The sequence below is a fragment of the Chenopodium quinoa genome, unplaced genomic scaffold (assembly GCF_001683475.1).
Source record: "Chenopodium quinoa cultivar QQ74 unplaced genomic scaffold, ASM168347v1, whole genome shotgun sequence".
Taxonomy (NCBI): Eukaryota; Viridiplantae; Streptophyta; class Magnoliopsida; order Caryophyllales; family Amaranthaceae; genus Chenopodium; species Chenopodium quinoa.
Window position 1 is genome coordinate 992,081 of NW_018744790.1, and position 14,393 is coordinate 1,006,473.

The window sequence follows — 14,393 nt, forward strand, 5'->3', positions numbered from 1 at the left end:
TTTTTTTTAATTCGAATTAATATATTTTTTTAATTATGGTATTTTTTTTTTGAATTCGAATCAATATTTTATTTGATAATAAAATTTAAATATTGGTCATGTTTTACTTGATCCATGTTTATCTTTATTCGATAATCATCAATGTTTTTGTTTTGAATCAGTTTATCTTTATTCCTAAGAGATATATATATATGATTTAAGGGAGTAGTTATTATTATTATTATTATTATTTTAATTTAAAACAACAGTTTTAATTTAATAAAAAAAGCAGTTTTTTCCTTAAAAAAAAGTTATACTTAAAAGAGTCAAAGACTACGTAGTTATTATTATTTTTACGGGGCTCGCAATGATAGAACTGTCATACACGGATACAACTCTCCTCGTGGGCCAACTCCATAAACCATAACTGCACAATTCCAAAAATTTGCAATAGGGTACAAATCATCAGGCAAGTCCATGTAATGGTTCGCGCCACAATGTCCACCGGTCCAGGTGATACGATCAATTGCTTGATCCAAGCCTCCGTGATACAAATGTATTTACTCTGGTCGATTGGCCTTAACCTCGTTCACAATTAAATACCGAGCTTGTATCCAATTGTCTTGCCCACCTAATAAATTAAACAACAAAATTTTAAGTAAAATCACTGGAATATAATGTGACACTTACTTTATGCAAAGGCTTACCTAAGAAAAAGTCTGCAACACATCGAAATTCACAATTTCCGTCACCCATTACATTGTTCCAATCCTCCACAAATGGTTTGATGATATCGGGAAGCCCATAAAGGTAAGGAAAATCTGAAATGTCTCTTCCTCCTGATGAATAACGAATTATTAATTTTGTAGTTAACATAAACATCAAAGTATAGCAAAATAAACAAAAAATTACAAAAACATAGAGAACCCTTACCTCGACCTCCATTACGACCACCATCACCACGTCCCCCATTACGACTGCGACGCCCACGAGTACCACGTGTATACTCCCATGCACTACGATTACGTCGTGTACTATTTGATTGTGGTCTCCCTCTAGTAGTTGTGTTCCTAGGCGGCTCATTAACATCAAATTGATCGGAATGGAGATGTTCATCTATTAGGCGAGATACAGAACGCATGATTGCCGGGTCACTTCTACTCACCTCACGCACAAGACTCTCAAAAAATCGACTTTCCTGTGACTGATGATCGGGGTCATCTAATGGAGTCGGAACACTACCATCCTCACCAATCACTAGTGTCCTATAAAAGGGGTGCACTTGGTCTAAGTAGAAGTATGTCCCCGAATCAATGACACGACGTATATCACATGCACAAGGAATCTGATAAGTCGTCTTATAAACACATCCACACAGAACATTCACCTCATGACTTAACTCTGTCATTCTTTTCTTCTCATTCACCAACAACAACATACAATGGTGGGAGGTACGTCCATTAATATGTTGTAATGGCATAACATCATATATCCGCCCATGACTGCGTCGACTGCGCTCAAGTGATTGCTTAATCTGTGTGACCTGATCTTCAATTGCCTTGTTTACCTTGGCCCATACAGAATCGAGAGAACCAGTTGAAGTTTCCAACCACCCCTTCAAAGATGAATGTGCACTTTCCACTCTACAATTGGTGACATTGCCGAAGTGAAGCACACCATTGGTCCAAAATTTCACAAATTTCTCCTTATGATTGTTTAACCAAGTGTCCTTCACATAAGAAATCACAGCAGGAAATGGTACATACACTAGTAGAATAAATGTGATGGGAAGCGGTTATAGGCAAGCGGTTTACAAAATCCGCTTCCCATTAGATTAATAAAAAAAAAGAGGGAAGTGAAATGGCAAGCGGTTTTGGCGCGAACCGCTTTCCTTTTAATTAATGGCCAGAGGTTTGGCCTTGAACCGCTTACCATTAATTAAATTAACAAGCGGTTCAAGGCCGAACCGCTTACCATTTTTTTTAAAAAAAAGCGGGATATACACACCCTTTTCTCCTCCCTGCGAAATTTCACCACTTCACTTATTCGTTCTCACTTCACTCCTCCTCTCTGTCTCCCGCCTTCACTCATCCTCTCTGTCTCCCTCGTCCTCACCTCTCTTCTCACTTCTTCAAATTCCGGCCACCACCACCACCACTCCATTCATATTCATTTTTTTTTTATTTGGCTGCGTTTGGGGGTCGTGGGTCGAGGCTGGTGGTGGTGGTGGGTCGAGGCTGCTGCGGGTTGGTCGAGTTTGCTGGTGGTTGCTCGAGGCTACCGGTGTTTGGTGGTGGTGCATGTTTGAGGGTGTTGTTCAATCGAGCCCAAGCACGCATTCTTCAATCTTCAATCTTTGTCTTTCTCACTCTCAAATTAGGGTGAGTTCTTGCTAAATTTTAGCTTCATATGTATTAATTAGTATTAATTGTTTGGTATTCCAAAATTTCAAGTTAGGGTTTCAAGTAGTTAATCCAAGTTTCATATGTATATATATATATTGTTTGAATTTGAGTAGCTTTGAATGAAATTTATGAATAGAGTATATATTAGTTAACATTTTAGTTTGTCAAATGTGGTTAGTAAATTGCAATGTATGAATATAATGGATTGCTATATATATATATATATATAAGTAAACTTAGTTTGATTTTGTATGTATGTTAATTTAATTATTAGCCCTATTAAATGAATGAACTTGTTTATTGTTGAATGTCAAATAAATGAAAATAATAATTGAATGCTTGCATCATCATTTGCCTAGATACCCGTTCGAGTCTTTCTTAATAGGAGAAAGTCTTGAATAGTCCCCAGTTGGGACTGTTCTTGGACGTTTAATCTCACTTAGGTAGTGAATGTATGTCTCTTTTTCGATTTTAAGGAATATCCGGGCTTCTCATTTTCTCACCATGTTCTCTAGGTACATATGTAGGTAAGTTATTACCTACATCGTGTACTTGGAGAACTGGGGGGAAATGCTGCCGGATTTTCCTTAAAATTGAAAAGTTGACATACATTCACTAGTGAGATTAGACGTTCAAGGATGGGTTAGGTTGGAGTGATAAGGACCTTTTGGGAGCATTCATTTTTACGATATATGGATGATATATATGCTATGTACTTTGATTACATAATATATGTTACATTTATCATTGTTTGAAATGTGTTGGTATGTTTAAAGGCAATTTAAAGCGTCAATGGATCGCGGTTGGATGTATGGTAGACGTGATACATTGGAATTTTTTAATGGGGTTCAAGAGTTGTGCAAGAGTGCTTCACAGTATCAGCTTAGAACGGGTGTCAATTACCTTTATTGTCCTTGTGTCAATTGTAATAATGTCATAAGGGTCAATAGTGTGGATACCGTCATGGCTCATGTACAATGTCATGGGTTTAGGCCTTAATATCATGTTTGGGTTTGGCATGGTGAGAAGGGATCGTATAGGGAGAATGTTTTTGGCAATGAGACGCATGTTGAAAGTGCCGAGATTCATGTTGAAGAAGAAAATGGGAATGATGATGGTGGTGAAGGGGATGACACTAAGGATGGTGGTGGTGATGATCACTTGGATGAGATGATGCGTGATGTTGAAGGTGAATTTGGTGACCGCCCTGATGTATTTGAGTCATTATCAGAGGCTGCCAAAAAGCCTTTGTATCCCGGGTCCAAAAAATACACAAAACTCTCAGCCGTGCTTACACTATTTAACATTAACTCTAAGCATAACTGGAGTGACACTAGTTTCACTTCTTTGTTGACTGCGTTATGTGATATGTTGCCAGATGGGAATGAACTTCATAATTCCTACTATTATGCAAAGAAACTAATGTGTCCATTTGGTTTGGAGTATAAAAAGATATATGTATGTCCTAATGACTGTGTTCTGTATCGAAATGAATATGAAGAGTTGGAGGAGTGTCCACGTTGCGATAAGTCGCGTTACAAGCGATCAAGCTGCAATGCTGGTAGTAAAGGACCTCCTGCCAAGGTGTTGTGGTATCTTCCTATTATTCCAAGGTTAAAGCGTCTATTTTCAATACCAAAAGACGCCAAGAACCTGAGATGGCATGCTGAGGGAAGAAAGAAAAATGGTTTGTTGAAGCATCCTGCTGACTCTCCACAATGGAAGAACATCGATATGAAGTTTAAGGCATATGGTGGTGAAGTCAGAAATTTATGGCTTGGGTTGTGCACGGACGGTATGAATCCATTTGGCACTCTTAGTACTAAACACAGCACATGGCCGGTACTTTTAGTGATTTACAACTTGCCTCCATGGTTGTGTATGAAACGGAAATAGATAATGCTTTCACTTTTGATAACGGGGCCAAGGCAACCTGGAAACGACATTGATGTTTACCTTGAGCCCCTTATTGATGATTTGAGAAAGATGTGGGATGAAGGTGTTACCGTTTATGATGCCCATAAGAACGAGATGTTTCTTTTGCGTGCTGCCCTTATGTGGACCATCAATGATTTTCCTGCATATGGCAATCTGTCCGGGTACAAGAACAAAGGGCATAAAGCATGTCCCATTTGTATTAATGACACACCAAACGTGTACCTTGACCACTATGGCAAAGATGTGTACGTGAGGACCCGAAGATTTCTTAGGCGCGATCACCCGTATCGTAAGCAGAAAAAGGCTTTCGATAGGAAAGTTGAGGAGGGGGTTGCCTAGGCCATTGAGTGGAAAGGAGGTTTATGAGAGAGTGAAGGGTATTCCATGTGTTTTTGGTAAAACAACGAAACCAATTGACCCACACGCTCTCTTTAAAAAGGAATCAATCTTTTGGAAGCTTCAGTACTGGAAAGAACATGATGTTAGACATTGTCTCGATGTGATGCATATAGAGAAGAATGTTTGTGATGCAATTCTGGGGACAATTATGAACATTCCTGGAAAAACGAAGGATGTCAAGAGTGCGCGGTTAGATTTGCAAGAGTGGGGTGTTCGTCCGGAGTTGTGGGTTCAAGCTAAGGTAGGGATGGCGAAGGTTAAGGAAAAGGGAAACGAAGATGGTGGTCAAAACCGTAAGGGGAAGCGCAAGAAAAAGGCCGCGGGTATCGCAAAGAAGAAAGGTGATGGAAAAGGAAAGAACCAAAAGGTGTATTTACCTCCAGCTTGCTACACATTATCAAAGGAAGAAAAACAGAGGTTTTGTGCTTGTTTGTATGACATTAAGCTTCCATCTGGGTTCTCGACAAACATGAAAAGGTTTGTTTCCTTAAATAGAGAATTGAAGTTGACTAGTATGAAATCCCATGATTGTCACATGATGATGCAAGTTTTTCTACCGATTGCACTTCGTGGTATTTTACCAAAGCACGTGAGAGAAGTTATAACAAGCCTCTGTGGGCTTTTCAATAATATATGCAGCAAAGTTCTTGATCCCTTTACACTTGATGCTCTCCAGGCGACTGTTGTGGTAACTTTGTGCAAATTTGAGATGTTGTTCCCACCTTCACTTTTTGACATAATGGTGCATTTAATTCTGCATTTGCTTCGTGAGATTAAGTTATGCGGTCCAGTATTTATGAGGTGGTGCTACCCTTTTGAACGACACATGGCTACACTGCAAGATAAAGTAAGAAATCCTGCCCATCCGGAAGGCAGTATGATACAAGGAATTGTGTCCGAGGAGATTGGGAATTTCGTGGCAGAGTATGTTGCCGTTGCTGAACCTATTGGGCTTCCCACTTCCCGACATGAAGGGAGACTTGATGGTCATGGCACAATCGGGTCAAAAAGGATCTGGGCTGCTCGAGATCAAATCATGCAAGCTCACCTATTTGTGCTTCATCATATTGCGGAGGTTCACCCATATTTAGAAGTGCACATGGATAGTTTGCGTGTTGAATATCCATCAAAAGGGGAAAGAGACCTAATGCAGTTGCATAATAAGATGTTTGTGATGTGGTTCCATGATCGTGTGATGCGTCAATTGGATGAGACTGTGTCTGATACAATAAAGTGGCTAGCTTATGGTCCAAAGGAAGATGTTCATTCATTTGAGGGATATGATATAAATGGGTACACATTTTGGACTGAAAGTCGGGATCAGAAATCCTCATCGACTCAAAATAGTGGTGTCACTCTTGTGGCTTCATCAAGAGAGTTTGCAAGTGCGAAGGATACATCACCAGTTGACGCACTATTATCATACTATGGACGAATTCAGGAAATATGGGAACTAGATTACCGTGACTTCAAGGTTGGTCTATTCAAGTGTAAATGGGTCGATAATAATAGGCGCAACGTGAGAAATGATGACTTCACTCTTGTAGATCTTGGCCACTTGCGGGATAGTCTTGAACCATTCATCCTTGCATCTCAAGCTAAGCAAGTGTTCTATGTAACTGACCCGTCCGATCCAAGATGGTCCATCGTCCTGGCTGGCAAAAGGAGAATATTAGGGGTTGGAGAGGTTGAGGACGAGGAAGAATATGATGCATTTGATGATTCTCCCCCTTTCACTGCTCCTACACTTGATGTAGCAACTGATGTAGATGATGATAGATCTTATATTCGATCTGACCACAATGAGGAAATACACAAATGAGGTACTTTTATTAATGCAGTTTTATTTACTAAATATCTTATGCTCCAACAACTTTGTTTATTTCGGGAAGTGTTTTATTTTTTTGTACTTTCAACGTATAAGCATGTAATATGAACTAAATAAATGAATTGTTTAGAGGATTATATGTGAATTTGTTATGAAACCAAAGAAGTTGGGTAAGTGTTTGTCTTTCTTCGTGCCTCAGATTTGATTGCCATTACTGATGACTAACAACATGCTTTGCTTGTTTACTGTAGGTGTGCACATATCATGGATCCTGATGAGAACCTTCATTCCGATGAGGATATGGATGATGATGATGATGGTGACGAGTTGTATGATGTTAATAAGGAGACGGATATGGGGGAACCGGAAGACCAAGCTTATGACGAGTTCTAACATAAGCTTGATGAATTTGAGCGTATAGCTGAAACTGCCCCACCTATTGATGATAATGTGGTTACCGAAGTTGTAAGTGATTCACATTGTGAAACTCAAATGCAAAGGCAAGTGAAAAAAACCGGTGGTGGAGGAGGGGTAAAGCCACCGGTGAACAGAAAGAGTAGGGGTGCTACTAAAGCTTTCAAGAAACCCGGCGTTCCTATGGTGCTTGAGTTTGATGAGTTAGGTCAACCTACTGGCCAATGGCGCGACAAATTTTCTAGTCAAGTTGGCATTCTAACTCGTAAAATACCAATCACACTTGAGTTTGCCGATATACCTCACGGGTTGCTTCAAAAATTTTGGGACGATACTATGGTAAGTATTTATTTCAATCACACTTTTCTTATAAATTCATATATATCTTGCCAAAAAAAAAAATTGCATAAACCTCCCCCGTGCCTAACCCGAGGGCTGCAGCCGGCAGCTGCCCGGGGCTGCTGCCTCGGTGCTGTAGCTGCCCGGGGCTGCTGCAGCTGCCTCGGCTGCTGCCTGGGTGCTGCAGTTGCGGGGCTGCTTCCTTGGTGCTGCAGCTGCGGGGCTGCTTCCTGGGTGCTGCAGCTGCCTGGGCAGTAGCCTGGGTTGCTGCAGCTGCCTCGGCTGCTGCCTTGCCCGATTCCTGGGTTTTTTTTTTCCACTTTTTTTTCATTTTTTTTTCTCTTGCCTAACGTGGATGTTTGCGCCAATTACAGAGTATGTTCCATATTCCTGATGAGCCGACCAAGAGAAAAGTCTTTGAAGCTTTTGTACAAGAGAGATTCAAAAACTTCAAGAGTTACTTGAGGACGAGATGGATCCATAAGAGAAGAAAGAGAAGACCAAAGAAAAATGTGCCTGCAGATGGAGAAGAAGAGAAACCTGATAAGAAACCGTGTGATTTATATTCACAAATAACGGTGGATGATTGGGAGAAGTTTGTGGAAAAGTCTTCCACTAGGACCGCACTTGTATGTTTTTATTTATCAATAGAGTCGGCTACTCACATTTAGTTTCTTACAATGACTGATGCTAACATATATTTCTAAATGTGTAGGAAAAAGCGAACAAGCTAGAATCAATGCCGGAAATAAATTGTATAGCCATCATATGGGTTGTAAGACCTTTGCGGAGTCAAGACCAAAGTGGGTCAAAGCGGGTCTATACCCCAAATCCATAATGTCATCAACTGATAAACCACTTTCTTCCACGGTCACAACTTTGGTTAATCGTGCAATTGACTGGTGGTGTGCTATGCATGGGATGGACAAGGAAACCGGCAAGTATGTCATGCCACCGGATAAGAAAGTTGTAGCAGATGCAATTGTAAGCAAATTTTTCTACTTATTAATTATATTTCCTTGTCAAGTACATTGTACTTAGATCTGATAAATTTTTGTGTTGTTAAAGCTCAAGCATACTTCGGAAGTGATTGAAGGCAAGCTGACTCCAAGCATCGAACATGATCCTTTCACCTTAGCTTTGGGAAAACCATACCACCATGGGCGAGTAATTGGTTTTGGCGGGAAACAACTAGGGTGGGAGAAGGTGATGGGTTCAGAATACACCAAATCAGCATAAAGCAGATCAAGTGTTTATTCGCCACATCGGATTGATGAGAAGGAAAAGGAATCAATTAAGGTGGAGATACGCGCGGAGCTGCAAGAACAGATACAAAGTCAATTCAATGCCATTCCGAAGCACATGAACTTTCCGCCTTTTCCATTTCCCTCAAGTACCCCAGTAGACTCATGTAGTCACCCATGAGGCCCCGAGGACGATCCAGAAGTTAAGAGAGAGGTAATTTTAGTACAACTACGAATTACGTCATAAGAAGTTCGTCTAATGAGGTCGTTTGCATGTTTAATTATTTTACTTTTGCAGGATCCTAGTCTTATGGATGCAGAGTCACTTAAGAGAGCAAATCTGATGTCTGAACCTTTCCCAGATGTTAAGGTGAACTTCACTACGTAATTAGCTTTTCTTATGTTAGTCTTTCGTTTGTTATTTCTTAACTTATGTCCTAACTCCTAACCAAATATGTAGGAAGAGACGCCTTGTGAGCTTTTTCACCCCGGGGAAAACACCGGTGGACAGTTGCAGTTGGTGGGGTATGGTAGTGCACAACCTTTTGACAAGGTCCATTTTAAGTCTAATAATAGCACCCCATCTCGGTCGAGATCGATTCTATAGTTGTTGGGTTTGAGGACTTACCACTACCGGTGCCTAGAGAGGAATATGATTTTTTTAAGCTGCGTGACGCGACCGGGAGCTTTGTGCAATAGCCACGTGATCGGTTGAGGTTGGTAGGAGGGGTAAGTAAACACTACTTGTATGTAAATACTTGTATGTAACTAGATTACCATGTGCTTTGTGAAATGACCATGTTCTTTTATGCTACTATATTACTATGGAAATTCAGTCCGCTAAAAGGAAGAAGGTGGAGAAGCCAAAATCCAAGGAAGAAGGTCCTCCGAATATGGAACAAGGACAAATGTCGAAGAAGAGTTCGAGAGCTTCATGTACTCCACTCGTACAAGCCAATGTCCTTAGGTCGCTTTCGAAAGCATGTAATTTTCTTCACAACCGTGTTAGTGAGTTGCCTACGGGTACACACATTCAAGTGAACTTGCCTAAGGAATTGTTCCACTATGATGAGGATGCGCTCGCATACATTTCTAGAGAGGATGTGACGGAATTTCTAACCGGTTCCATGCTTAACATTTCCATCATTCAAACTTTCATGAGGTAAATTAACGAGACTATTTCTAAACATATTGTATTTTTGATATTTTCATACCAAAACAATGAAACTAGTAATTACTTGCACACATTACTTTCTTGAAGGTCACTACAGGAGCTCCTTGCTAGTAAACCCGATGGTGAAGCAGCAGTTGGGTGGTTATGCCCCGAGCAGACCTCCGTAACCAAATGCTTGCATAACCCACATGATGTGATAGATTACCTTGAGCGGGGTATTAGAGAATCAATGCGTGCGGGAAACAAGTTCTTATTAGCCCCTTGTTTTGAGGAGTAAGTTTAAATGTGTCACTCTTAATTTGTTTGTTAAGTATAGATGTTGACGCATAACAATTAATGGATTTATATTTGCTTTAATATACATGTAGTCTACATTGGAGCCTTATGGTGATTTGTGTTTCCAATAACACAATCTACTACTTTGACTCGGCTCGTATATGGCCACCAAGGAAGTTGCTAGTGAATAACCTATTGAATAGGTACATACCGCTTCCTATATATTGTTTTGTATCATCACCTAAGTGATTGAGTGGCTATGTTCCTAAATCGTTTGTTTTTTTATTTTTTTGAAGTGTTATGAAGAAGTTGAATTGTCGTTCGGTTGCGGGTCCCACGTGGAAATATGCGAAGGTAAAGCCTTGATATACTGATTTATTTAATAAAATTTCCTTGAGTTATGGCTATGCATGATTATTTTAACTTTGTGTCATGTTAGTGTGCGGAACAAGACAACGGCGTTGACTGTGCCCTCTATGTGATGAGGTTTATCCATGACATAGTCAATAGGTGCACTGAAGCCCAACACATTGAGGAGGTACTTATTTTTACTTTTTTCCGGTTCGATTTCGGGTAAAAGCCGTCCTAAAACTAAGTATAATGCTAATTTGCTATGATTCCAAACATTAGACACCTAAGACCAGTTGTAATTGACATGTTATGATAAAGAAATAGCTCATTAGATAAGAAATGTAGAAATCGGGCAAAGTAGAAGTCAAATAGGCGATTTTGGGTATAAGCCGTCCTAAAACTTAGTTGAATGCTAATTTGCTATGATTTCAAACATTAGACACCTAATACTAGTTGTAATTGACATGTTATGATAAAGAAATAGCTCATTAGATAAGAAATGTAGAAATCGGGCAAAGTAGAAGTCAAATAGGCGATTTTGGGTATAAGCCGTCCTAAAACTTAGTTGAATGCTAATTTGCTATGATTTAAAACATCAGACACCTAAGACTAGTAATAATTGACATGTTATGATAAAGAAATAGCTCATTAGATAAGAAATGCAGAAATCGGGCAAAGTAGAAGTCAAATAGGCGATTTTGGGTATAAGCCGTCCAAATACTTAGTAAAACCTTCTTCTGATGCGCTTACAGACCTTAGACAACCAAGAATACTTAATATGGGTCTGCTCTAAAGCCATTAGGTCATTTGATACAAAATGCAGAAAATGGGAAAGTGAGCACCTGAGGCAACTGCCTCGGGTTATGCCAGGCAGCTGCAAGCTGCCTACCACCAAACTGCAACAGCTGCCAGGCAGCCACAGCAGCAGCCTAGGCAGCTGCCCAGGCATCAGCTGCTGCAGCCTAGGCAGCTGCACAGGCAGCCGCAGCATCAGCTAGGCCGATGCACAAGCCACTGCAGCAGCAGCCTAAGAGCTGTACAGGCAGCTGCAGCAGCCACCAGGCAGCTGAAGCAGCCACCAGGAAGATGAAGCAGCTACCAGGCAGCTGCAACAGCCACCAGGCAGCTGAAGCAGCCACCAGGCAGCTGCAGAAGCCACCAGGCAGCTGCACAGGCAGCTGCAGCAGCCCAGGCAGCACCCAAGGTAGCTGCAGCCGTTCAAGAACCGAGCAGCTCATGCAATTTTGTGTAATTTTTGCGTACTTGCATTGTTAGTGTATTATGGGCAACAATGTTTGTGAAAAAAAAAATTCCAAACGGAAAAAAAATGTAAAAAACGGGCAAGTAGAAGTGGAATATGCGACTTTTGGTAAAACCCGTCGTAAAACTTAGTAGAATGCTAAGTTGCTATGATTTCAAACATTAGACACCTAATACTAGTTGTAATTGACATGTTATGATAGATAAATAGCTCATTAGATAAGAAATGTAGAAAACGGGCAAAGTAGTAGTGAAATAGGCGAGTTCGGGTAAAAGTCGTCCTAAAACTTAGTAAAATGCTAATTTGCTATGATTTCAAACATTAGACACCTAAGACTAGTTGTAATTAACATGTTATGATAGATAAATAGCTCTTTAGATAAGAAATGTAAAAAACGGGCAAAGTAGAGGTGAAATAGGCGATTTCGGGTAAAAGTCGTCCTAAAACTTAGTAGAATGCTAAGTTGCTATGATTTCAAACATTAGACACCTAAGACTAGTTGTAATTGACATGTTATGATAGATAAATAACTCATTAGATAAGAAATGTAGAAAACGGGGAAAGTAGTAGTGAAATAGGCGATTTCGGGTAAAAGCCGTCCTAAAACTTAGTAGAATGCTAATTTGCTATGATTTCAAACATTAGACACCTAAGACTAGTTGTAATTGACATGTTATGATAGATAAATAGCTAATTAGATAAAAAATGTAGTAAACGGAATAAGTAGTGGTGAAATAGGTGATTTCGGGTAAAAGCCGTCCTAAAACTTAGTAGAATGCTAATTTTCTATGATTTCAAACATTAGACACCTAATACTAGTTGTAATTGACATGTTATGATAGATAAATAGCTCATTAGATAAGAAATGTAAAAAACAGGCAAAGTAGTAATGAAATAGGCGATTTCGGGTAAAATCCGTCCTAAAACTTAGTAGAATGCTAAGTTGCTATGATTTCAAACATTAGAAACCTAAGACTAGTTGTAATTTACATGTTATGATAGATAAATAGCTCATTAGATAAGAAATGTAGAAAACGGGGAAAGTAGTGGTGAAATAGGCGATTTCGGATAAAACCGTCCTAAAAGTTAGTAGAATGCTAATTTGCTATGTTTTCAAACATTAGACTCCTAAGAATAGTTTTAATTGACATGTTATGATAGATAAATATTTCATTAGATAAGAAATGTAAAAAACGGGCAAAGTAGTAGTGAAATAGGCAATTTCGGGTAAAAGCCGTCCTAAAACTTAGTAGAATGCTAATTTGCTATGATTTCAAACCTTAGACACCTAAGACTAGTTTTAATTGACATGTTATGATAGATAAATAGCTCATTAGATAAGAAATGTGGAAAACGGGCAAAGTAGTAGTGAAATAGGCGATTTCGGGTAAAAGCCGTCCTAAAACTTAGTAGAATGCTAAGTTGCTATGATTTCAATCATTAGACACCTAAGACTAGTTGTAATTGACATGTTATGATAGATAAGTAGCTCATTAGATAAGAAATGTAGAAAACGGGCAAAGTAGTAGTGAAATAGGCGATTTCGGGTAAAAGCCGTCCTAAAACTTAGTAGAATGCTAATTTGCTATGATTTCAAACATTAGACAACTAAGAATAGTTGTAATTGACATGTTATGATAGATAAGTAGCTCATTAGATAAGAAATGTAGAAAACGGGCAAAGTAGTAGTGAAATAGGCGATTTCGGGTAAAAGCCGTCCTAAAACTTAGTAGAATGCTAATTTGCTATGATTTCAAACATTAGACACCTAATACTAGTTGTAATTGACATGTTATGATAGATAAATATCTCATTAGATAAGAAATGTAAAAAACAGGCAAAGTAGTAGTGAAATAGGCGATTTCGAGTAAAAGCCGTCCTAAAACTTAGTAGAATGCTAATTTGCTATGATTTCAAACCTTAGACACCTAATACTAGTTGTAATTGACATGTTATAATAGATAAATAGCTCATTAGATAAGAAATGTAGAAAACGGGCAAAGTAGTAGTGAAATAGGCGATTTTTGGTAAAAGCCGTCCTAAAACTTAGTAGAATGCTAAGTTGCTATGATTTCAAACATTAGACACCTAAGACTAGTTGTAATTGACATGTTATGATAGATAAATAGCTCATTAGATAAGAAATGTAGAAAACGGGCAAAGTAGTAGTGAAATAGGCGATTTCGGGTAAAAGCCGTCCTAAAACTTAGTAGAATGCTAAGTTACTATGATTTCAAACATTAGAAACCTAAGACTAGTTGTAATTGACATGTTTTGATAGATAAATAGCTCATTAGATAAGAAATGTAGAAAACGGGCAAAGTAGTAGTGAAATAGGCGATTTTTGATAAAAGCCGTCCTAAAACTTAGTAGAATGCTAAATCTGGCAAGTTAGAATGATGTTTTAAATATTTAACATATATACATTATTATTTTTAAATTATTAGTTTGAATTTTATGTAATATATGAATGATTATGTTTAATGTTTGGTATTTTTTTTCTTTTCAAAGGTTTGTAAGATTCAAAGGGAAGGCCCTTTGATAAAGGAAGAAGTTGATGAAATTCGCGACATGTGGGCTTTTTTTGTGACATTTGATGGCATCTAGGTAGAATATATAATATATATGTGTTAGTTAGATACTGAATGAGATTGATTTTTTTTTTTTTTAATTTATGAACAATTAATATTTAGTTACTATATCTTTTTTATTTTTATTAAATCCATATGTACATTATATTACTTATTTGTAATTAGTACTATACATTATTTATGAGTTTTATATA

General features: G+C 38.6%; 1 protein-coding gene across 1 annotated transcript; it reads left to right on the forward strand.

The window, feature by feature from the left end:
* Nucleotides 1-9,012: 9,012 nt before the first annotated feature.
* Nucleotides 9,013-14,393, forward strand: LOC110703831. Its single transcript, XM_021881615.1, has 6 exons — nt 9,013-9,708; nt 9,808-9,993; nt 10,089-10,199; nt 10,293-10,350; nt 10,436-10,534; nt 14,120-14,393. The coding sequence occupies exons 1-6, from the start codon at nt 9,371-9,373 to the stop codon at nt 14,213-14,215; spliced, it is 888 nt and encodes a 295-aa protein (XP_021737307.1). The 5' UTR covers nt 9,013-9,370; the 3' UTR covers nt 14,216-14,393.